This window comes from Centruroides vittatus, unplaced genomic scaffold, assembly GCF_030686945.1.
Source record: "Centruroides vittatus isolate TY-2023 unplaced genomic scaffold, ASM3068694v2 contig_89, whole genome shotgun sequence".
Classification (NCBI taxonomy): domain Eukaryota; kingdom Metazoa; phylum Arthropoda; class Arachnida; order Scorpiones; family Buthidae; genus Centruroides; species Centruroides vittatus.
In genome coordinates, this window is record NW_027122580.1 from 1,810,829 (window position 1) to 1,837,037 (window position 26,209).

Sequence of the window (26,209 nt, forward strand, 5' to 3'; positions counted from 1 at the left end):
TATAATATTGCTTTATTTCTGATTACACAGTTAATGAAAGTAAATTAGTAAACTTTTATTGCATTTTTAAGAGAATAAATCTTGTCGATTAAAGTATTTAATTCGATTTGGTTCGAGTAATATTAAATATTGCGTAATTTCTATTTTTGTATGCAAATTTCTTTGCTTAAAGACAATGCTGCTGTTTCAATATATGTTTATTGATGGCTTTTAAAATAATTTGAATTTGTTCAGTCTCCAGCATCATTTTGTTATTTGAGTTATTTTAATGTTTCAGACTTTCTTTATTAAATTTTAGAATTTTTATTAATGATGCTTCATATTCTGTTGACTTGTTAGATTTTTCATCTCTTGAACTAACTTGTCTTAATTTTTTGTATGATTCTTTCAAAAGACATTTGGACAGTGATTCTTCAAGATCACAGACTTCTCTATAATTTTGTATTGTTTTCTGATGATATTTAAAAAATTCTTTATCACTAGTTCTATGGGAAATATACTTAGAAGTTACATTTTCAGGTAAGCTTTTATCTATTTTAAATCTTCCTCTTTTACAAATTAGTTGATTTTGTTTCATATAGATAACTCCATCTTTTATGTCACTTATATCTTTTAACAACACTTTTTCTTCTTTTTTTTTAAATTCTTCTACTTTTTTTACAGGTTTCCTTAAACTAATAGTAATTCCATCTATTGTGGCTTCTTGAGATTTATGTAATTTAGTTGGTACTTGAAAATTTGTGTCAGTATGTTCAACACTTATTTTGAGAACCTCTTCGGGTAATTTCGTGCTTTCGTGGATTGGCACGTGAAAGGAACTTGTAACTACTGATGGTATTGAAGAAGTTTCTGTGACAGGAAAAGGCATTTCATCTGTTGTTACCATCATTTCTATATTTGAAGTATTTGTATTATAAGCAGGAATTGAGCTTTCTTTATCAATCTCAACATCATCTTCAACTATCTCACCATCATCTTCAACAATCTCAACATCATCTTTATCAATCTCACCATCATCTTCAATAATCTCACCATCATCTTTATCAATCTCAACATCATCTTCAACAATCTCACCATCATCTTCAACAATCTCAACATCATCTTCAACAATCTCAACATCATCATCAATTTTAATATCATTTGTCTCACTTAAATTAAATTTCTGAATATTGTGCATTGTTTTGTGATAAGTGACATAAGGAGGAACCAGATAAGATAAAATTGTCAAATTTTCTGTTCTTGGTAAATTCCAAATCAATTCTGTAATCAAATCTTTTCTTTCTGAAACACACCAAAAGAAATTCCTGTCAATTAAAACTATAGTATAGAACCAACTTCTCACACAATCCCTGGGAAGGATAAATCAACACACTAAAAACCTTTTTTATCCCAGTACAAATAGCTTTAGATAAAAACTAAACTAACTTGGTCTTTGTCAGGCTTTTGACCAGTATAAAATTTGAAACTGGAATTCGAACGTGTTTAAAATTATTTTAAATTCCAAATTATTTAAAAATTGGAAACTAATTTTTGCCGTACATGCTACTGAAGTGATAAAAATATTGTTACATCCCCACAAATAAATAATTTGATGTATTTGCTGATGTAGAAACGTTAGCCAACAGTGTTAGTGTTGTTTACGTTTTTTCTCATAGCATTAGAAATATTGGTGGCATCTTTCGTACAAATACAGTTGCCGGCCAGGCCGGCTTTGTATATTTCCAATGCTTCCAGGTTGCAAAGGTGTTGAACCTGATCTGACATTTTTACCAATTTGGCCCTACAGAGGTCAGCTTGTATTTTGGGGTCTGTGGCATAGGCCAGTGATTCTCAACCTTTTTTTTGTCACGGTACACTTTTAATAATTTAAAAATTTAGTGGCACACATGGTTCCTTCGGTAACAAACGGTGACGTCATAACAGTGATTTTTAAACGCACTTGGTTATTTAGGTCACGTTTTCGAAACGCCTTGGTAACTACCGGCAGTTACCGGTAACACCGGTTACAATTTCCAAACGCCCCTTCGTAGGTATAACTAATTGAACCACTTGTCTGACGTTGCTTATGTATGGGTATTTGCAGTGGTGGCATACTTCAAAAATCTCGCGGCACAGTGGTTGAGAATCACTGGCATAGGCAGCTAGGACGGTGGTATGCCTTTGGTTGGCGATATCATAACTGTATTCCTGTATTATTTTGCTTAGTGAGCACTTCATGGATCCGACGTATACTAGATCTTGCTGGAATCTGTGGTCTCTGAGAGGAACCATATAGACACCCGGTGCTCAACTTTTCTCGGTCCTGTATTTTTCATTGCGTAACAGCCCATATATTGTGTTAGATCTCCTATATGCGATCTTTGTGCCTTTACGGTTAGCAATTTCTTTATAAATGGAACTTAGGCGTTAGTTGTGTTGCACCACTGTGCATGATTGGTTGCTACTATGATTATGGGTGTCTAGCTGTGTGCTATGTGTGTGGTGTGCCGTTAATAGGTTGGCGTACCTGCGCAATAAATTATGTATCATGCTTCGACTATACCTGTGCTTTACCGCTACATTTTCAATGCACTTTAGTTCTGCCACAGTGTCCTACCATCTAGTGTGGTGCATGTACGCCCTTCTAGTTAGCGCACAGAATGCAGAGATCTTGTAAGAAAAAGGGTCCGCAGAGTTTGTAGCAAGGTTTTTAATGTATGCTGGTTTGCACTCTGTCTGCGTCAAGGCAAAAGTTAACATCTAGGAAATGTGCATTTGTGTCACTCTTCTGCTCCAGTTTAACAGTAAGGCCATATGGGTTGTTGTTCATGTATTCCATGAAATCATTTACATTGGGCTCAGTCTTCCAAAGAATGCAGATATCATCTACATACTTTTTATAAACTAGGATGTTGGGTAGGAATAGAAGTATTACTCTTTGCTCCAATTGTCGAACAACTAATTCACACAAGCCCCTGAGATGGGGCTGCCCATAGGTATGCCCCATTTTTGTAAATACGTAGAGTTGTTGAAGTGGAAGAATGTGTTTAAAATTATTTTAAACACATTGTTCGAATTCCAGTTTTAAAATTTATACTGGTCAATAGCCTGACGAAGACCGAGTTTTGGTCGAAAATGTTAGTTTTTATCTAAAGCTATTCGTACTGGGATATAAAAAAGGTTTTTAGTGTGTTGACTATGGTATCAGTTATAATTATCGGTAGTATAAAGTACAACAGTTAAAACAAATCCCAATAAGTTATTGTCAAACCTGATTTAGAACCCCACAATTTATCATGTATGGGTTAGTTTACAGTCCGGTGACAGTGTGGCACTATAACAGCAGAGTTCAGAGTTCTGTTCTGCTAGGTGTCAAATTATAGATACACACTTGTTTAAAAACACAACTCCAAAGATAAATGATATTCAGCTTTAATGTGTAATGCTAATGCATCACTGGCCAGAGTTTAACTATAAACTGAATGATGATTTCTCAACTCAAGCAATGGCTAGTGATTTTGAAACTCCATACTGTCATTGAACTATAAACTGGTCTTATGATTGTGGGTATCATATTGTCTGGTCAATTCCATTGTGGACTAGATCCATCATGGATATATTGATAATTATGGTGGCCATATAGTCTCCACCATTCTGATCCACATATTAATTAATCAGCAGTTACTTCAATAAAGTACAATTTTTCCATACTTTGAGTTTAGACATTCTGTTTTAGTAAAGTTGTTTAATATTGTGTGTTTTTTAAATTATCACACTAATATTACAGATTAACCCTTCATAAGAATACTATAATGTTAATCTATCTAAATTTGTTTAAACTGAGCCCACTGTAAAATAGCATAAAACAACATTTTCTTACCATCTAAAACATTTTGCATTTTTAGTGGTTCTGCTATAACTTGTTCAAAATCATCATCTTTTGACTCAAATATGGCCATCTTACTTATTTTATCAAAACTCTCTGAGATATCTGATTCACTTCTCTCTGTACTGCTTCCCATTTTTAATATTGCTGGAGTGGATTGATATTTAAAAATTTCTCTTTCATCGACAAAAACTGATTCCACTAGCTTAGGAGATTCTGATTTTAATTTCTCGGCAACTGTTTTCTGAAACTCTTCGTCTTCGATCTCATTTTGAATTTGGTTGTTGGAATAATAAATAGCTGGTAACAACCCGTACGAACAAGCTAATGCCATTGTTGTTTCTTTATTTTCTTCTTCTTCTGTCTGTTTAGTAAGATCTAAATCAGGTATAGTTAACCTTTTGCCTGTAATAAATGGACTAACTGATGGTATAGTTTCATCTTCCTTGCTTTCACTTAGCATTTTATCTTTTATATCAAATTGTTTTTGATATTCAGTTGAATATTTTTTCTCTTTAAAATAGTCAGGTTCATATAAAAAACTCTGTGTTTCTTCCACGGTTGAAGTTCCTTCAGAACTCTCTTCACTTTCGTACGTGTCTTTAGATTTGTATTCTGATTCGTCAGATTCTGTTTCAGTTTCTTCTGATCTTGTTTCTGATTCTTCGGATTCACTTTCTGTTTCGTCAGATTCGGTTGTTTCTTCTGACCATTCCTCCTCTGATTCTTCGGATTCACTGTCGGAATTTCTGTTTTCCTTTGCAACTTGGATCACAATATCAGGTTTCTTAATATTAATCAGAAAAGATCTCATGCTAATTTCTTCAATATTGCTTTCTTCTACGTCATCTTCATTTAATCTCTTCTTGCCGATCGTATCTATCGTCTGTTCTTCCGTAGTTAGAAAATTTTGTGAATCGGTAGGTTTTTCTTTGATATCAATCCCATATTTCGAATCAATAATATTGTTTTCACCTTCTTTTTTGTTTTGTCTGCTGCTTTCTGTACATATTTGGTCATTAATTAAGTGGCTAACTAAGATACTTTTGATCACATTTTCTATCTCCTGTTGAATTGTAATATTTCTCTGTATTTTGAGCAATTTATTTGTAATGTTGGACAATACAGTATCTGCTAATTTGTCAGTTGGAGATTTAAACGTATCATCTGTTTTCGTACAATCACTGTTCAAAACACTTGTTGGATTTAAAATATTGATTTCTTGCTGAAGTTTATCAAACTCTTGACTATTAGCACACATTTTACTTTCTAATTCCTGAATATTGAAACAAAACAAGCCTTAGATCAAATGAAGTTTATAATTTTCATAAAAATTACACCTTATATGTACCATGTTTTTGTGTGTTTATCCTGCAGAAAATTATAAGAACAAAAAACATTCACATAATTTGCATCATCTATACTTACAGGAGCAGCCATAGCCACGAGTTTGTATTGTCGTTTTAAAATTGATATATAACCCAGTTCATCACATAACACTCCCTTCAAATTGTTTTTTAAACATGGCTAACCTGTGGATAATCCACACAAAAATACAGTATTCTTAATGCTCTAATTCAGTGATTCTCAAAGTTATTTGATCTTCACCCATTTAAGTTAAAATAAGTCACAGACGAATCACGAACAACTTATGCCTCAGTCCAATTCTTATGCTATAAATATCATATTAGATGTGTGCTATAATGTTTTGTCTATCATAATATGTAATGTAGAGTTTCTCAACCTGTGGTCTATGATGATGGGACAGATGAGGTGATATGCAGGCAGACTTAAATTAAAACTTTGTTCAATGATGATGATTCACTTTTAATTGTTTACTATGGTAACTTAATGAATTATGTTTCCATATGTATTCAAAACATGCCTTTAGATTTGTTATAAATGGCATAGTGTGTTCCAAATGTTGGTAATACGCACATAGGTTTGGAAAATTAGGTGTACATACATAATTTACTGGTCTAGAATTTTACTGATCCTTGGCTTAAAAACATTGAGAAACACTGTCCTAATGTAAGAGATATAGTGTCCTTTCCTCTAGCCAAACCGTCGGCGTAGCTAGGGTTTTCCGGGCCCGGTGCAGAACCGGATTCGCGGGTCCTCGAAAGAAATTTCGGCAGGGGCGTCCTTTTCCCGTAATGGTAATTGGGAACGTCCGAACAAAACCAAGTAATTTTTTCTGTAAATTTCGGCTTTTTAATTTATTTATTCCGTCTCGTGCGAGGTAAAACAAATTAGGTAATTTTTGTTTTGTTTACGTAAACGGACTAAAATATTTTTGCGAAGTGGTTTATATAGTGTATAACTAGAGTGGAGTTGCCGGTTTTCCTACGTAATAGAAGCCCCAGCAGCTCGAGCAGCCAGATGCCAAATTTTGCTCTGTCGTAGTTGCCGTGAAAAATTTTTTGGGTCTTTTTTCTCCGTGATTTTGGGGCCCCACGGGTCTATCGCTTTCTAGGGGCCCGGTGCAGACCGCACCTACCGCACTCCCCTAGCTACACCACCCAGCCAGACAACATAGAATTGCTTTTTGGAAAAATAACTAGGCCAATCTGTAGACCAACTGGTCATCTTCAGACTACTAGCGATCCACAAACTATACTTTGAGAACCACGCTTTAATTCAAAGATGAATCCAGTCTTTGTAATCACAGCAAGAATTGATCCATTCTTATACAGTGAAACCTCGCTTAACGAGCAATATTTCGCATAACGAGTGGTGACGAGAGGGGAAATCCCGAACTGTGCTCATGCGGCATGCTTCATCAGTCCGTGTTTAGCACTCGTTCCTCTAGCATCTTACAGGGAACTGTCGGAGTGTCATCTAATAGATTTTAATAAAATTTAGTTAATAATTACGTTAAAAGTATACAAACTCTATGACAAATTTCTAGAATTCACTAAAAGTGTTAATCAGAGTTATTAGCAATCAAATGTCGTACTATTTTATAGTGGTTTAACACAAGTATGCAAATTTTTAGAAGCGAAAGGGTCGCGGAGGAAGACGGCGATATTACATTTAGAATAAATGCTGGAATTTTCGGAAATGGGAGAAGAATTAATAAAATTTAGTTTAATTACGTTAAAAGTATACAAACTCTATATCAAATTTGTAATGTTTACTAAAAGTGTTAACACGAATATGCAAATTTTTAGTAGTGAAACGGTCGCGGAGGAAGACGGCGCTATTACATTTATGAATGAATTGTAGTTTTCGAAAATGGGAGAATTAAATGTAAATATTCAAAACATTATAGCAGAATTTAAACGTTTATGTGATAATGTTTGGCCTACAGAAAATATTTGTAGGCCTAATATTTCAGACGTTGATAAACAGGTAGCCAAACTGCTTTTTAATGCATTTAGCGATATTTTAAGTAGTTAATATTTATAATACAGTATTTCAAACATCTACAAATCGAAATTCGTGCGAAATATTAATTATTCCACCAAAGTGTACGTCTATATGCCAACCTTTAGATGTCGGATTTCATAGACAATTAAAACTTTTAGCTAAAGAAATTTTAAATGCTATACAATTATTCTGTAATGATTCTTCGATGAAATTGTTTTGGACAACTAGAAATGGCATTATAAAATTACATTCGATTCTTCGTCATCAATTATCTGCGCCAATATTTAATAATTTGATTAAACATGCACGGTTCGCTTCTGGACTCGTAAATGAAAAGTGTCAATTCTTAAATGTAAAACAAGTTTGTTTTTCTTTTTTAAACACCGACAGTTGAAATTGTGTCGAGAGTAATTGCGAAAATCTTCGATTTGTTAAATATGCACGATGCCAACAGATTCTTTGTTTATTTTGCTTTGTTGAAAAATATCATGTAAATAGTTGCCCATCTAATAATTTGTGAATATAATAACTTTTAAATATATCTATTAAAATGTATTTATTTATTACGTTTCGATTGTTTTCTTTATATTTATTCTATCAATACTTTTATATTAAATTCCATTGTTAAACTAGTATATATATCAAATCTTTTATAATATTTATTTGCGTTTCCTTATTGAGTTTCCTATTTGAGTCATTCCTTCTTCCACTCTGTAAATGTAATACAGTGATACCTCTGTTTTCGTAGTGTTTAATACTAAAAAAAATTAAGAAATTAATATAAAATGAGTATAAAAAAACTAATACAATGGTCTCCGAAACAGAATCGCCATCTAACTGTTTTTGATTGATCGAAATTAATCATAACTGTTCGGCCTCTTCAATTCTTTGCGGTCTCTGTTTCATTAGCACATTTACGCCTTTCGCTACATTAGCCTCCTTTTTGCTTCCTTTTTCGCCACAACGAAACTTATCGTGGATCCTGACTTCCCGTACAGTACATGCAACCGATTTCAGCAATCTTAATGCCGGTCACGTATTTTTTAAAGATTTCCTTCAACTCGATCGTGTACCTGGCCTTCTTCGAAGGGCTACTGGCTCTGGAAACTTTCTTTGGTCCCACGATGGAACTAAAAAGAATGGAAGCAATGGAATTGTTTGGCTAGACGCGCGGAGTAATGCTCGTACAGCAAAAAACACCGCCACGATGACTCGTGAGCAGAAAAATGCGTGGGTCGCTCTTTGTTTTCGCAAAATTAGCAACGAGATCATGTGGCACTCCGACGAAATCCGAGGCAAATTTTTTGCAAAAAATGACGAAAACCAAAGTCAACAAAAATCGAGGTATTACTGTATCTTCCTCCGCGATCCTTTCACTACTAAAAATTTTCATAATTGTGTTAAACTACTATAAAATAGTACGACATTTGATTGCTATTAATCCCGATTAACACTTTTAGTAAACATTACAAATTTGATATAGAGTTTGTATACTTTTAACGTAATTAAACTAAATTTTATTAATTCTTCTCCCATTTTCGAAAATTCCAGCATTTATTCTAAATGTAATATCGCCGTCTTTTAATACGAGATGGAAACATAACTGCCCACCTCTAGTCAAATTAATTAATTTCTAATATTTAATTATAGCCTTTACGTATCCCAAGAATTTGGCATATAGTTTGGAGTGTTTATCAAACATATTAGCTGTAATTTTTTTTTTTTTTTTTTTTTTTTGCAAATCGAATTTTCATTCCTCATTAGAAGAAAAGATGATGATGATGATTCGTGCTCCTTAAATTAACAGTGTATATTTGGCCACTGGTGCGCCCCAGTGTTCGATCATCCAGGTACATTTGGTTATCGGGTACTCGGAGACGCGAGTACCCATTTAAAAACTTGTATACAGTGATTAAAGTCTTAATAAACAAACCCAGATCCTTCATAGCAGTATACAAATAGGCTGCATTACCTAAATCGGCGATGGCAAATCTGGCACGCTACGATTTCAAGGTACCCGTATTGATTGTTTATAAAGTTTTAGATTTTATTAACTATACAAAAGTATTTGTTAGATTTCAGAACTTTGCATATATAACATGAAAATGGGATCCTACAGCTGTCCCGAAAAGTCTTAAAGGCCATTAATTGTGAATCTCGGATAGAAAAATTATCATCAAATAAATGACAAAATGGATCACAATCTGGTTCTATCGTTAATTATTATTTTAAGTTTATAATAATTGTAATAACAATAATAAATTTTTCAAGTCAAGCTTTTTTAAGATTCCAAAAAAAAAAATTAGAAGTAATATTTAAAGTTAATTAAAACTTACTTTTTTCTGTGATTGACCTTTTGTTAATCTCGACCAGAATCGTTTCAGAAAGTTGTTTTTATTGTTTTCTTTACGGAAGGTCTTACGGAAGAAAGAATTATGAATTTGTTTTCATGAAAATCCATTATCAATTTGACTTACCTTTGTCATGATCAAAGTTGAAAAAAGTAAAATACCTCTCACTTTTAATCAATATCACTCATTGTTATATAACAATATACTTATTGATCTTATTAATGAAAAATACAGAATGTAAAGCATTGTTATATTAGTGTTTTATTCTATAATGCATTTATTTTCATTAAAATTTGGAGTTTAGACAAAAAGTGTACGGCAATTTGTCTTTAATTAAAAGTGCTTAAGGTAAGGATGGGAGCGCCAAGGGTCTGGATCGAGGAAAAGCAAAAATCCATCATCATACTGGATTTTTGCTTTTCCTTCATCTCTGAATGGCCTTATTAAGAAAACATCAATACCATACCGTATGGTCCATACGGTATATTTAATTATCTTTACAAATTTATATTTCGTAATTGCAATATTCTTCAAAATTTGTGCTTATTCGTGTTATATGAACTCGTAATTTTCATAATGAAGTAAACGTCGGCATTTAATTGGTTTCTAAAAAACTGTCGTATAGCGAATTCTGTTTCTCGCATACTTAATAATGTCGACATTGAAACGATAATTAATTTCCGGAACTTAAATCATTTTAAATTAAATATGAGAGACTGTTTTTATTTATATTAATTTTTAAATTCCGTTCGTTCTGTGAATATTGAAATGACGATTGCGATCGGGAGTCGAACTCGGACCCTTCACAACGCGCCAGGCTTATATGAACTTAAAACTGTTTCTCGCATAAAAATAATTTTCTACAGTTCAAAAAACTGGTTTACGAGATTTGTAAAATGTTTAAAAATAAGCCTTAACGAGCCATTTTCTGTCTTTCTGGCTACAGTGGCGTAGCGTAGTGGGGGCGGCACTTTAAGGGAGCGGCAAAATTTCACAATAAATAATAACAATACCTAAATAAGGGGGCAGCGAAATTTTCCTCTGCCCCGGGCGGCTGACGCCCGCGCTACGCCACTGCTACCGCCATTAGGTAATTAATGTAACTTTTAAATTGGACATTCACAGTGGTGATATTCAGCGGGTTCGCACAGGTTCGCCCGAACCCGTTGTTAAAATTTTCAGTTTTTCCGAACCTTGTTAAACACACGGAACATTTCTCAGTGGTTTTGTTTTTTTAAAAAAAAACATATTAAAATATACGTATTATACTCTGTAATACTATTAAACTAGAGCCTTATACCCCGTTCGCACCGAGCATTTCAATCTAGATTGTGAGCGAGGGCGGATTATGTCTCGGTGCGATCTCTCTCGACCGTTTCGATCTCGACCGAAACGAGGTTTAATCGCGATCGATTCGAGAGAGTTCGCGAAACTAGATCCAGTCATAAGAGAGATCCCACAATCTCACGCGCGCGAGATAATACAAGATGGCTGTGGAACACGTCGGGCTATGGACAGCGAAATAAAAAGGATATTGTTTTTCGAGAGACGATGACATCTGTCTATTATGAGCAGTGCCATTCGGGGTGAAAAATTTCTCTGCCTAAAAAGAAAGGTCGACAGAGTTAATATACTATTGTTACCTGGTCTTCGCCCAGGGCCCCTTACGTTCCAAATACGCCACTGATTGTTAGATATATCGCGAGAAAAGGTATTGTATTTATTTCTAGCCAAAACTTCCAGTTTGTTTGTCGGTGATTGTCAGGGAAAAATTTTCTGCTAGCGAACCCTTTGTTAAATATTTCGAATATCACCACTGGGCATTCATTTTGTAAGTTGTGTTGTATCCTCTGCCTGATTATCAACTAGGTAATATAATACACAAGATTAAGTGTTCGAAATTAGAAAAAATAAAGCAATTTTATGGTTATAATTATATATCATAATTTATATACTGTATATATAAATAAGGATGTGTTTGTTTGTTTTTCCGCTATGTACTCGTAGCCAGTTCGATCAATTGCTATCAAACTCGGCAGTTACGATAACATACGTCTAACGTAGATAATGCGACGGCCGGATGGCCGAGCGGTAAAGGTGGCAGCCTACCGCTCTGGGGGACCCGGGATCGAATCCGAACGGGTCGAATAATCCCCAGGAATTTTTCGGGGGGTGGTCCGTTCGGATATGTCGGGCCCCGTCCCTCACCACCCGGTTGCCCCATTGTGGGCCTGGCCGAACCCATAATGGGCCTACTAAAAGAGGCCCTCTTAGTGCCCACAGGGCGGAAAGAGTTAAAAAAAAAAAAAAAAAAAAATCCCCAGGAATTTTTCGGGGGGTGGTCCGTTCGGATATGTCGGGCCCCGTCCCTCACCACCCGGTCGCCCCATTGTGGGCCTGGCCGAACCCATAATGGGCCTACTAAAAGAGGCCCTCTCAGTGCCCACAGGGCGGGAAGAGTTAAAAAAAGAAAAGGGCCCCCCGAAAGGTGTTAATCCGCTACTGCAAATCGGGAGGTGTGAGATCAATAAAATAGGAACAAATAAAATTATTTTAAGAAATAAATGTTTAAAAATTATAACGTATCAAATAATTATATGATTTTTAATAGAATAATTAATTGGTAAAATTATTATAACGTTAATAACTAAAATATCCAGCAGGGAGCGACGCGTCGAGGAGGGAATCTTGAAGTTTGGATGACGTTTGCGGATTGTTTACGAAAATGGTAATTCGTTTTATACATCAAATTAAGCAAATTTAATAAATTCTGTAATTGACCAAGGCAGGAGACAATATATTTTAGTAAAGTTGTAAAATCGCTTTATTTAATTTATTAAAATATAAACAGATTATAGTAGACCGCTTTTACGACTTGTTTAAATTTCTGGTTATGATATACGAAATGTCATATTTAGAAGTCCTTTTCTGTTTATTATCTTTATGATGTTATAAAGTCCAAGTAATTACTTTCAGCAAGTATCTTAGTGCATTAAATATCGATTCGATGCACTAAGATTAAGCCTCGCCTTACCGTGGTTTTCTAGAAATCAGATCGTAAAACGAAATTTTACTGTGAACTGGTACTGCTGCCTATTCTCCGTGCTCCGGGCAGTCGAGGCGAGCCGCGGCCGGCCTCGACCCGCGCTCTGCACGTAGTCGTGTGCTTTGTGCTCGTTGTTGCTCGCCTCTCGGTGTCGCTTGGTGCCGGGGCGGGCCTCGCGCACCCGTTAAACTACGTGACGTCGAGTGGGCTACTCGAAGCCGGCGTAATTGCCTGGACCGAATAGTTAAATGTGATGGTCTCCGTGGTGTGACGTCGTCCGGAAGTTGACCGATTTTGGGGGACCGTATCTTGCAAAGGGTCAAATGTACGGGTATGGTTCCCGTGGATGTGATCTACGGTCCCGACCGTCTCGTTCGGAGATGTACTCGTACCTCTTTGATTAGATTGGTTACGGCTTAAAAACAAGATGCCGGTTTTTAAAAGTTTCTCTCGGCTGTATTTACTACATTTAAAGGACTTTAATTTGACTCTGGTTTGGAAACGTTGGGAATTTTTTGTGGATGATCTGTCCCAGATATACCGGGCCACGTTCCTTACTGCCCGAATGCTCCTTTGTAGGCCAAGTTAAATCCACAAATGGTAGGGAAAAGTCGTCTTGGTGCAGAAATCCACTCTAACCTCGGCACCGGAGTTCCTCTTAGTGTCCGCAGGGTGGTAGAGTTACAAAAAGACACTTTAATTTGTAATTGTTTTAACTTTATTCAGTTTACTTCAATGATTTAAATAAAGTCAAATAAACACACAGGAAAACAATTTATGATAGTTCTGTGCAAAAAATGTTCTGCAAGTGTTGTGTCTGCAGAACATTTATGCTCTGTCAGCTGTGTGTGTGACGTGATGTGATGCCAGATGAGAAGGGCGAGAACTGGAAGAATAGGAATGAGTTAGATTTTTTGTATGTTAAGTTGTTTCTTTTCATGCTATAGTTAGTGCAAAGAAATTATGAAGATAAAGAACATTGTCTACAATTGTGATATATTTTTTCGATATATTTTTAAGCTTTAACTTTTCCAATTGTATTTATAACCTGCAATTTTTCCCTCATATAAGGAAATGCAGAACAATTCTCATTAATGATAATGAGTAATCATTAATTATTTTAGGAATCAAACTAAGTCAATAACTACTGTATAAGTAGTTTCAGTTTATACAGTAATTATTGAATTTATTGAAATTTAGCTCAGCTATTAGAAGAAAAAGCATATTTAATAGTAGAAGCTATTTTATAGATAAGTACTTCGGTATATATGGACAATACACTCATATTTGAATATATAATTGGACTGCAATTTGAAAAAATTGTAGACATAAATTCCCCACTTGTCCGTCCATCTTTCCTTAATCTCGAGAACCGAGTTAGATAGATGAATCCAAGACCGTGTATGGAAATCTTAGGGGCAGGAAACCCTGATTAACTTTATATGAACTTTCAATGCAAACCAGAAGTCACATTATTTCAATTTGAAACTTCATCTGAAAGCAGTTAATAGATGACCAGTATGACTATTGTTAAAAGAAAAGTATGATGTACAGGGCAAGCCACTACTAATTTGAGGTGGAGAGCATATATTTTAAATTAAATAAATTAAAAATATGATTAAACATTGCATCCCAGCATTGTGATGATGTCACAATGAATAATTGCTCATTAGAAATATATATTATACAAGATATGTAATTATAACATATATATATATAAAACACAAATTTAACATAGACTTAAGAAAACAAATCTTTCTCTCTACTCATTCTAACATAGGCATTTTGGCAGTTTATGTATTAGCCTCAACATATAATTTAGATGATCTGTTCAGAAAAACATGTTTAATGATGATAAAAATATTTAGGTTTTTATAATTATTATTATAGTTACTGATACTTATGTATTATCATTATATATTATTTTGGTTAGCTTTTGTTCATTATCTACCTACGTATATTTGTTTGAATACGAGCAATTATATAAAATAATATAAATTGAAACATTTGTGTAATTTCTAGTCTAAAAGAAAAGGACTTAGTGCCGAAGAGAAAAGACAAAGAATGCTTCAGTTATTTTATGAAAGAGTAAGTAAATATTACAAATAAAAATTAACATATTAAAATGAAGTTTTGTTTTACAAAAATTGTTGTTTATCAAATTTTATAGAAAGAAGTTTTTCAGTTGAGAGAATTAGAAAAAAATTGCACCCAAAGAGAAAGGGATTGTTTCGCAGTCGGTCAAAGACGTGGTGCAGAGCCTGGTCGACGACGGTCTCGTCGATACGGATAAAATTGGAACCAGCGTGTATTTTTGGTCATTTCCCAGTAAAGCTACCAATAGTGTAAGCTTGGTTTTAATTAGTTATATTTTTAAAGTTTTAATATAATCTTAATCAAAAACTTACATATACAAACATACACACATAACACACACTCTATTACTATATCATCATTTATTGTACAAAAGAATAAATAATAAATGATGACACCGATTATTTGATTCCATAAAAATAATTTTATTTACAATAAATTTTTTTCATCATGATTTTGGAATTAAAATGTTTAATTCTATAAACTGTTTGAAATTTTTTCTATAAAAAGTGATTTTCAACAGTTTATAGAATTTATAATTAGAGAAAGCTTTGTGTAGATGAAAAATATCAGCAAAACATACTCAAATTTTCTAATATGATTTTCAGAGAAAAAGAAAACTTCAAGATTTGGAAACACAAATAGAGGAAAGTAAAAAACAATTGAGTGGTTTAACAGAGCAGTTGAACAAAGCACAAGTTGGAAAAGAAGAAACGGTATTTTGAGAAAGAAATAAGGTAACTAAAAATTATTTTTATTTATTAAAATATTAAATCTTCACAGAATGAAAGAATCGAATTACTCAAAGAACTCGAATCAGTGGAGAAAGAAAAAGACAAATTAAAGTCCGATTTGAAAAAATATCAGGATTGTGATCCAAAGATGCTAGAGTCAATGAAAAACCAAACAGTGGTTGCCAAAGAAGCTGCAAATCGCTGGACTGGTAATTACTTTTATTATAATTATATGTAATTTTTTCAAATTTTATTTTAAAAATATATATGATATTATAGATAACATATATGCTCTGAAATCTTGGTGCAAAAAGAAATTCTTTATTGAAGAATCTGTTATAAACAAACAGTTTTCCATACCAGAAGATATAGATTATTTGAACTAAGTTTTTCTTTAATAAATTATCAACATCATTCAAATTTATATTTTTTGTTAAAAAGTTTAATATGTTTTTTCTTAGTAAATTATTAAATTTGCATTATTCAAAGAATACAATACATTTATTACATGTTTATATTATATAGTTATGTAAAAAGTATTTTAAATTTTGCTTTTATTTTCAATTGCAATGATTATATAAATCCAACAACTGTTTTAATGTCTCAAAGTTATATAAATTTATTTTGAATTAATTTTATTTTTATGTTTTAACTATATAAAATTTTATTATTTTTATAGAAATAGAGTTACGACAAAAATTAAAACAAAAAAAGAAATATTCTTCTTACGACGATACATAAATTTCTTTCACGATTTAATATCTTAGAATTAATTCTTAATAACAATATATCTACATAGAATTTAAAATCATATTTCATGTGCAAACACAATGGAATTTGTTACAAGGATAATAAATTTTATTGCTCTTGCACATCAAATTTCATTTAGAAAATAAAAAATAACTTTATTAGAGTACAGAAAAAATCAATTTTAACCATTTCTTTCCCTTTCTATTTAGTTTTAATCAACATTTTCTCAGTTTGTATATTTTATTCAGCTTTAAAATTGTGTTTTACGGATGAACAAATTGATAAAATCGGATGTAAGAAATCACGGTAATTCATTACACAAATAATGAATTTTGTTGATTTTACGCATCAAAATTCACATAAACATAATAAATAGCTATACTAAAGTGTACAAAAAACTTCGCTGGGAATTTGAAAGTATTTATGCTACTATAAAAAAATATTACCAAACAAGTCTCACAAACTGAGAAAACTTTGATTAAAATTGAATAGAAATAAATGAAATGGTTAAATAACAGAGAATAATTATTTTATTTTAATAATTTCATGCAAAACATTATAAAGATTAAAATAAATAATTTTCCAGACTTTCTATAAATACAAAATTTTTAAAAAATATTTTCATTAATTTTTATATATGTAAAATCTCGTAGATAAAACACAAACTTGAAAAATTTTCTTTGGTTTACATAATTCTCAAAAATAGGAAAAATCATTTCAGACATCCTGCCATTTCTTTACTTTTAAGTCATTCAAAGCTTATTAGTCGTCATTGTTTTATTTTAAAATATACCGTATTTACCTAAGGTTTCCGATTTTTGAATCTTTCGAGATTTCTTTGGCGAGTTTTGGCGTTAACGTCTTCGCGGGGAATTAAAAAAGACGGAGGATATTGACCTTGCACGTCGTTTAATTGTTCTATTTTAAAATATTGTGAGAAAATCTGTTCTAAAATATTGTCAGGAAAATTTTTTTTTATAAATTACAAAGTTGTTAAAAAAGAAAGAAGGAGAAGTTTTTGTCGAAATTAATGTAGGTGTATTAGAAGCTTTACATTTTATTTTTTCTTAGTTTTATTTCTAATTTGAAAGGATATTAAATACTTCATTTCTTATTTTCTGATTTTTTTTAAAGAAAATACAAATTTTTTTATTTTTAAAAATATAATAATTATTACTGATTGCTAACAAATGTATTCTTTCTTATATAAAAGAGAAAGTTCCCGTTCTAAATCCGTCTCAAAAAAGTCGTCTGAAAGGAAAAAACCCAAACTCCTTCGTGTCTGACTTTTCATCTGATTTACAAATTTATAAAAAGGATTATTTCATTTAAAAAGTACAAAGCGTAAATAAATTTTCTTTTACCTTTTTACTTTTATATATTTAAATATATCTGTTTTACAAACCTAAAAACACAAATTTATATTTTTTTAAAATATTTTTTCTCAATTACATTCCTTTTATACTAAATTATTTTCTAATCTGTTAGATTATTCTTTTATTAAATGTATACAATTACATTTTCCTTATATTTCAACTGATTTATATCTAAAGTATTGAATCCAATTACTCTGTAGTAATAATTTGCTTCAAAATTTGACATTATTTATTTAATTTTTAATCCATTTTTTTAATTTATTATGTATATATTTATGAAATTCAGATATATTTTTATTTAAATATTGCTTTTAAAAAATAAATTTTAGAAGAATTAATTATTCTCCTCACAATTTTAAAGCCTATAAAATTGTATATTAAACCATAAAAATGACTAATATTTTTTTAAATATTCAAATATACTATAATTAATTATTAAATATAATTATAACTTAAAATAATTTTTACAACCCAGAAGCTACAAAAATGGTTTTTAATTCTAGTTAAATATATTAAGGATGAGTTTAATGCATCTAAAGCCTAATTATGATAGGTTAGTTTAGTAGTTAATTTTTAATTACGTGGACTTATTTTTTAATGAAGAATAGCCACAATGTTCTTAAGAAATTAATGATATTATTCAAAAACACACGCTAACGTTAAATTACGGTATTTTTATTTTTTTGTGTGTGTGTGTTCTCTTGTTTATGTTCCAATAATATATTCAATTCTTATAGAGGAATCTGTTTATAATACCTGCACATATTCAAAACAAATGGGAGGAAAAAGTCACATGATGTAGCTTGATTCTTGAACTAATTCATCTAATGATGATCTCTTGTAAACTTATTTTTACCCCCTTTTCTTATCTCTGATTCTCATCAGAAAATATAAGAGCAAACCACGTGTATAACATTTTAAAAGAGAAGCATTCCTGATTAAACTTTGTGAACTCTATTCATTCAGATCTGCGGGTAGTCGAGTATCTACACTGAAATAGGTGGTCGCTTATCTTGTAGATAGCTTTAACACACGTGGCAATCAACCTCTGTATACAGAAAGAAATCGCATATATTCTTCTCTAAACAATTTAATAATATTTTATAATTTATTCAGCTTGAAAGTTTAAAAAGAAATTTAAAAAAACCGGTTTCTTTTAAGTTTTAATTGTTTTAAAACTAGATATTCCTTCTTAAGTGTTTCTATCTGATGTAATAGTAGAGAATTAATTAAGAGTTGTACTGAAGCCAAAAAAGTTAAGTTCTGACTAGACGAAGGTCCAGAAGTCAATTCGATCTCCGGAAATTACGTATTTAACCTCGTTACATCGGGATATTTCTGGTCGTTTCCGGTGGCCTGTCCGAATTTCCATCATCCCCGCATCGTCTATCCCCTTTTGTGCGTGTAACACGACTCGCGATGTTATTCTGTGTCGTCAATTGACGTTTACACAACGTGATAAGTGTCGAAACTCGTATTTTGTACTAAATATTGTTAATATTCAAAAGTCTCGAATATATTTATAAGATTTTTCTTTAATTTTGGAGTGAATTAAAAGTGGCAATGACCGGTTTAATACTTAAATTTTCCTTTACTTAACACGAACGCATAATAACACTATAGTTTAAACAGCGTTCAAAATGTGAGATCGGTTTAGAAATTTTAATTAATTAATTTATTTAATTAAAAAAAAACCAAACTTTAGAAAAATCAGGAATAATTATTTATTTAAAATCTTTTCAGCATTCCATTTATTATACTAGAAAAAACCATGAATATATATAAACATTCATTCACTTTTCATAATAAACACATTTAAACTCATAATTAAATATTAAAATCTTTAAATATTTAATTAAGATAAGAAAATACACATTAAATTACTTCACGATATACAAAAATTCGCACGTCCATCGAAAATTTTATGTACCTACGTCAAAATAAATTATTTTAAATGATTTTCTGTTTCACGTAATTCAAAATACACTTCTTTACAGCTTAAAGTCTTACTTATTGTAAGGTTAATTGAATCTAAATACATGTAGTTAGACTGTTTTATGTCTTCACATTGAAAGTGACACAGTACAAGATATAAAACGAGCCTACAATTTGATTTAGGTCAACACAGATATAAGAAGAAACAAATTTTTCTTACTTTATAGCGTTAAAAGTTCTTAGATGCAATTCCTTTCGTTAAATACCACAGTGAAACTCGAGTTAGTCATTCTCCCATTAACCAACCTTCTTCCTTCTTGCAGTATACTAATTTTCTTAGTTCTTTCTTGGTCGTCTTATTGCGAAACACGTACAAATACGGATTGATGATGGAACTGCTAAATAGAGCGATGTTTACAATACTCATCAACCAGTCGGGTCGAACGTAACGTTTGCTATAAGATTCTAACGCCAGTACTAGATAAAATGGGAGCGTCGACACTACGTGAGAAGTTACGACCATCAGAGGTGTTCTGATAGCTCTCCATTCCTCCCCCAACTTAAACGAACTCAATTTTTTTCTATAAGGATACATACGTGCTCTGGCACTGTTTTTCTTGGCTGCCAAATACATGGATCGATACGTGAGACATAATTTTATGAATGGGACCAAAAATCCGCTGATGGTAAGCACCGTAGAGTAGATCACTAGGCTAGGAGTGCTGCTGTACCATAATATAGAACACGAATGCCACGATCTTCTGTACTCGATTCTGAACAGTCCTAAAACGGGAGGAAGAGACAAGATGACAGAAATCATCCAGATCCCGATTATCTGAAGGTAATTAAGTTTTTTATTGAAAGTCATGGTGTAATGTAGAGGATTGTTGACTGCGTAACATCTATCGATAGCGATTAGGAGGAGAGAAAAGGCAGTGATCAAACAGAGACAGATGGACAGAGAAGCCGATATGTTACACCATAATTGACCAAAAATCCACCTTCCGAACAGACCAGACAGAACAACGTACGGCATTTGCAACACTGATTGCACCATATGGCAAAGGGAGAGACTCAATACGAATCTGTTAGAAAAAGTGCGGAGGGTGGGTTTTCTGTAGAAAAGTAGGAACACCAAGCTGTTGATGATCAGACTTCCAGCATTCAAGGTGGCCAGAAAGATTGCCTCCATTTTGTCACTAATTTCCGAAGACGTAGCGTTTTGCAAATCAACAGTAATCATTCTGTAAAGAAACAAATAAGTGAAAATTTAAGATTAGTTAAAAATTTCTGAAATTTTAATGAAATTTCTGTCTTAATATTTCCTAAGTAAAACGCCTTTAAGAACCGTAGAAAATACCAACCTTTCGAAGTTAAGAAGACTCAAGACTCGGCATCTGTGCACCAACTTCTCATTGTTTGTAATCTCAATCGGGCACGTGACGGCTTTTATATATACTTCCACAGAAGGAGGAAGTCGGTCTTGTTACCATAGTGACTTGGCGGTTCAGTGTGTTGCATCATGCCACTGGAGAAGCACAATGAAAATACTATGTACATTCATCTTTTTGGATTTGAAAATTTAACCCGAAAATGTTTAAAAGTCAAAACGTCTGTTGTTTACACCAGCGAGAAACTTTCAAAATCCGTAAACAAAAATAGGGGATGTAAAAAACTTGGATTATTACAGACGATCTGTAATCATTTTAAAGGGGCTTTATATTGTTTTGTAGTCATAAATGTTGCAGAGGATGACTGTATGTTGCTTTTTTTATTACTTATAAATATTTTTCATAAATATAATTTATTTTTAGCACATTACTCTCTGCACGTGCGCACAAAAATTCTAACAGCCAACTTACCTAATAAATAAATTTTGGAGTCTTTTTCATACTACTATTACATATGAAATAACTGCGAAACAATAGGAATTTGCTCGAGAAGGTTTGAAATTTTATTTCTTCTATAAGGTCAGAAGATAAATTTAGAAATTTGATTAGTTTTGTTAGATTTTAAGACAGAGTTTTTTAGACAGAAAAGTTTAAAAACGATTCCAGTACATCCACCCTACAAGTTATTGATTGCGAGTGACGATACTTTAAAAATATATCTACAATTTATGTCAATGGATTAATAATTAGTAAGATTATCTAAAAAATACTTATTTAAAGAAGAAAATGTATTTGTAACGTTCCTATATTGAGGAGTTACTTTTTTATTCAAAAAATTCTTCTTACTCTAATATTTCATGGTTTAATTGAAATCTATAGATTTTTTCCTTTCTGAATGAAATTAATCTGGATAGCTCGGATCGGGGTCCCCTAGTCACGCTTGTCTATCCCATTGCGATTAGTCCGCTTTTAATGGGCGTAATTGTGGCCGATCATATCCTACTGTACAATATGTCGATGCCTGGCGTGAATTAATCGATCGACTGATATAATCGTTACTTTTTATCATTCGTGGATTCAAAATAAAAAATACTAATCTTTAAAATCCACTGATACGAATCCGAAGGATATACTTTGGGAGTCTGGAGTTCGAGTATCTTTTGAGTCTTTAGAAATTTTTGTAGGCGTTTTGATTCGAATTGGTTAATTCCTAATCATTCCGGTGCCCATCAGTGGCGGAGCGGATAAAACCATTGAACATTAGCAGATGGGCGCGGGTTCGCGCTTCGCCAGCGAGCCGAACTTGTGGCGTTTTCTGGGTTTCTTTACTTTTGCAACACTTAAATAGGGGCCAGTTTCCCTTATCCTCCCGGGAGGCATTCTCCTTGACAGATGTGTAATTTTGCAGAGTTTAGTGGTTTAATCCACTCGGCTACTAATAGTCGAGAGTCAATGGGAAATCGAGCTATAGAAACCATTATTTCTCACGATGGATTTACGCTTTTACTACTAAACTCTACTTTGCTCCACCAGAAAAACCTTCAAAGGCTCCAAAATCTATTATGTCCACGAACTGATTTTTTGCTTTAAATACACATTTAGTAAATGTCGTCAAGATAATCAGTTTCAAAGTAGAGGTTCGATGACTAAATTCGAAGATCGCTCTTCACTAAAACAATTTATGCTCCTAAAACCAACTAAACGGAGTATCAAATTATGGCTTCTTTGTGATACGACCTAAATATATACTCTGGTAAAGGTTTTCACCAGTTGCAAATGACGCATTAATCCTTGGAGAACGAGTTGTCAAGTTTCTTGCTGAGACAAAAGTCCTAGATGTAGTCCTTCGTTTTGATCGTTTTTTACTAGAGTAAATCTATTGGAAACTTACTTTTCTGCAATAGGTAATTGTATAGCTAACTGCAAAAATGTACTGTACGGTACCTACCATTCCAAGGAAACTCAAATGGAGAGAATCTACATTCGGATGTACCGAAACGGATCTGTTATGTATAAAATGGCAAGACACCGAGGAAGTTTTGATAATGAGTAATTGTCACAAGGCTCATTACTTTCTCGATTGTATATATAGATACCAAAAAAAAAAAAATCCTATTAGTACACATATGTACCATGCTTTCTCGTATTTTTTCTATTAAAAATCTTCAATTTGACTTTAAAAGAGATGACCCTTTTCGGTTAATGTGAACTTAGGTATACAAAATGGCGGCACTTCCGATAATCTCGAATGCAATGACTAAATGACTTACGAAGTAGAGGGAGCTGCTGACGATTGTGTCGTGTTATGCAAATTAATTTTTGAAACGCCCCTTGTGAGGAGACACGGTAGGAGAATTGTAGATTTTGCGTTAATACTAAATTTGAGTTTTTTAAAACTCCTAATTTTTCAATTTAGTTATTTATTAATAGTAATTTGTTAAAAATGGGATCGTTTAATATTGATTCCGAAGCATTTTGGGCCGAATGCACCTCTCGATCGTTTTTTTCAATTGTTCGAATCTGACTTTCCGAATTGGGTATTGATACCCGAATTGACAAAGGTTTTAAATTAGCAGTAACGTTAGGAATACAGCACGTACGGGATGTGTGTAAAAAGTGTTCTAATTTATGTAAAATAAAATATCGAATTGACAGAGAATCGTGTGTTATGCGATGCCAAACATGTAGAAGCGATTCTTCAGCTTTTGAGGGAACGTTTAAAGGAAAATGCGGCAAAATCTCGTGGAATCGAATTTTTTCGTTTACGTGGCATTACATTGGATTAGACTGTTCTACTACAACTGCCGCCTTAGCCTCAGGTATTTTTAAGTGAGCTGGAATAGACTGGTCAAACCACATCCGTTTTGTAATGATGGTTGCTATGCATAATTTAACTACATTTAAAATTGGCGGGCCAAACAAAACTGTAGAAATAGACGAAACAGTCATATGCAAGCGCAAATATGAAAAAGAACGGAAGTTGAAAAGTACAAAATGGGTTGTCGGTGGAATATGCAGAGAAGACAGGAACTGCTTTATTTGTCAAGTGAACGATCGCTCCGAAATCACCTTAAACTGGATAATTTCTAAATTTGTTAACTGCGGGAGTACAGTCCTGACCGACGAGTGGAAAGGCTATACGCATATAGACGATCTGCACGGAATCGGTATTGAACATAGAACAGTCAAGCATTCAGAAAATTTCGTTAATCCAACTACTGGCGATCACACCCAAAATATTGAAAGACTCTGGGGGTATTTAAAAAATAAAAAAATCTGCCGAAAGATTATACCGACGATCTATCCGATTCGTACACGTATGCATTTATGTACAAGAAGTTTTTAGATTGGCCATGTAAGAAACCCGGCGAAAGGTTTTATGTATTCTTACAACATTTAAGAAAGATCTTTCCGGGATCTGGCAGAATTCCCGAATGGAAAGAACCGGAGACCGTTCCTGCCGCTCCCGTTTGTACTAATAAGAAAAAAGTGGAAAAGGAAACATGCAAGAAATGTGATGTTACAAAAAAGAGCGAAGAAACGAAATCGGACCGGTCCGTCAGAATCGACTGTTGTAGAAAACAAGCGTCGGAAGAAGGGAAAAGAAGCATCTTAATGTAAGTAAATCTGTTTTTTCAATTTAATAATTACCTTTTTACATAAAATAGATATAAAATAGGGATTTAGTGTCTAATAATCCGCCAGGCCAAATTTGCATAAATGTTTTCGCCGATAGTCGTAATCAAGATGGCGGCCGGAAGTGCCGCCATTTTGTTATACCTAAGCTCACATTAACCATTCTATCCTCATAACCTTCATTAACCACCACATTAATTCTCGTATTTTTTCTATTAAAAATCTTCAATTTGACTTTAAAAGAGATGACCCTTTTCGTATCTTCGGTTTTGAGAAAAAAATATAATAATAATAATCAGGAACGAAAGGGATAAGTTTCTATATTATTATTATTCTTGAGATAAAATTTGCATCAAACACTTTCGTTCATTGAAAACAAACGGCAATTATTTTTTTGCTGACGGAATTTTAAATTTTATTATATTAACCAATAGTTTTCCCGAACAATAGTGCATTTTGTTTTATAACCGATTAATTGGTGAAAATAGTTTTGACTATAAGAAGTAAACTTTTCTCACACGAAGAAAACTTTCAAACATTCTATTATTTCAGTAAAACTTAGGGTTAAAATTCGAGAGAAATGTGTCGACAGGAATTAAAGAAAATGTATATTTCATACATTAAATAATAATAATGAGACGAATTACCAGTTTGTAAACTATTCGACTTTGTATAAATCAACAGCGCAATTACCTTTTGTAGTGTCTGCATAACGAACGTGGAACACCTTTAGATAATTAAATGGATTTCTGTACTAGTTAAAACACTATAAACACTATACATTAAACGGTTAACTTTGGTATAGAAGCGTATTTAATTAAAACACCCGTTTGATTTTTTCTGAAAGAAGTTTTGAAATGTTTTGTTTTCCTTTTAGATAAGAATATAAGCAAAAATATAGTTACTAAAATTAAAATCGCTTAACATTTATATCAAATTATGTTTTTATCTTTTCGTAAAATATGTATAATTTGATCCGCATAAAGCATTTTCGTGTTTTTATCGAGCCAGAGCATTTGCGAAGCTTCTACGTGCTTAGAAAATCGATTTCGTTCTCAAAATGCGATCGGCCGATTTCGATCGAACTTTGTCGTTTTGCACAATACGAGACGACGAATTTCAAAAATGTAATTAACGTCGGGGGTCCGTGATGCGTTTTCGAGATACAATAGAGTCAAAGTGACAATGTCCGACGTTGCTAGCGGGAGCGTGCGAGTTTTACTTTCGCGGCTCTGCTGTACGGGTATATAATAGATGGAAGTATGGCGATGGGTCAAAAAACGCCTCGGCAAGATTTTTACATTTCTGGACTCGGGACCTTGAAACGTCGATATATATATATAAATCGAGTTTTTTTAAAGTATGCGTGTTAGCGTGTGTGGGCAAGATTTTGTTCACCCTCTTTGAAGCTTAATAACTTCTGCGCATTTTGTTGAAATTTTCTGAAATTTTGCAGGGAAGTTTGTGTATTCGGGATTGCTGTTATTAAATTTCGGTGGTTAAAGATGGAGGGAATGGGGAGATAAAGAGGGGTCGGACTTAATGACGATTTTACTCGTTATTAGAATTTAAATTTTTTTAAGAAAATCCACTTCTACTTTCAAAATTAAGCTTTGTGACATTTTATAATAATTAAAACTTAAAAAGTTTTTAGTAATA

General features: G+C 32.8%; 3 protein-coding genes across 3 annotated transcripts; 1 reads left to right on the forward strand and 2 right to left on the reverse strand.

The window, feature by feature from the left end:
* Positions 1-265: 265 nt before the first annotated feature.
* LOC136983859 (myb-like protein X) lies at positions 266-9,646 on the reverse strand. Its single transcript, XM_067280725.1, has 3 exons — positions 9,574-9,646; positions 3,860-5,141; positions 266-1,281 (listed from the first exon to the last, which is right to left on the reverse strand). The coding sequence occupies exons 2-3, from the start codon at positions 5,124-5,126 to the stop codon at positions 266-268; spliced, it is 2,283 nt and encodes a 760-aa protein (XP_067136826.1). The 5' UTR covers positions 5,127-5,141; positions 9,574-9,646.
* Positions 9,647-12,251: 2,605 nt separating this feature from the next.
* Positions 12,252-16,061, forward strand: LOC136983835 (meiotic nuclear division protein 1 homolog). The gene is given in 7 exon segments (XM_067280703.1): positions 12,252-12,316; positions 14,657-14,722; positions 14,805-14,834; positions 14,836-14,979; positions 15,337-15,444; positions 15,512-15,671; positions 15,742-16,061. Coding segments are annotated over 7 exon segments (618 nt in total). The 5' UTR covers positions 12,252-12,313; the 3' UTR covers positions 15,849-16,061.
* Positions 16,062-19,590: 3,529 nt separating this feature from the next.
* On the reverse strand, positions 19,591-21,009 carry LOC136983843 (G-protein coupled receptor 161-like). Its single transcript, XM_067280714.1, has 2 exons — positions 20,888-21,009; positions 19,591-20,767 (listed from the first exon to the last, which is right to left on the reverse strand). Exon 2 carries the CDS (start codon positions 20,764-20,766, stop codon positions 19,810-19,812), a length of 957 nt encoding a protein of 318 aa, XP_067136815.1. The 5' UTR covers position 20,767; positions 20,888-21,009; the 3' UTR covers positions 19,591-19,809.
* Positions 21,010-26,209: the final 5,200 nt, after the last annotated feature.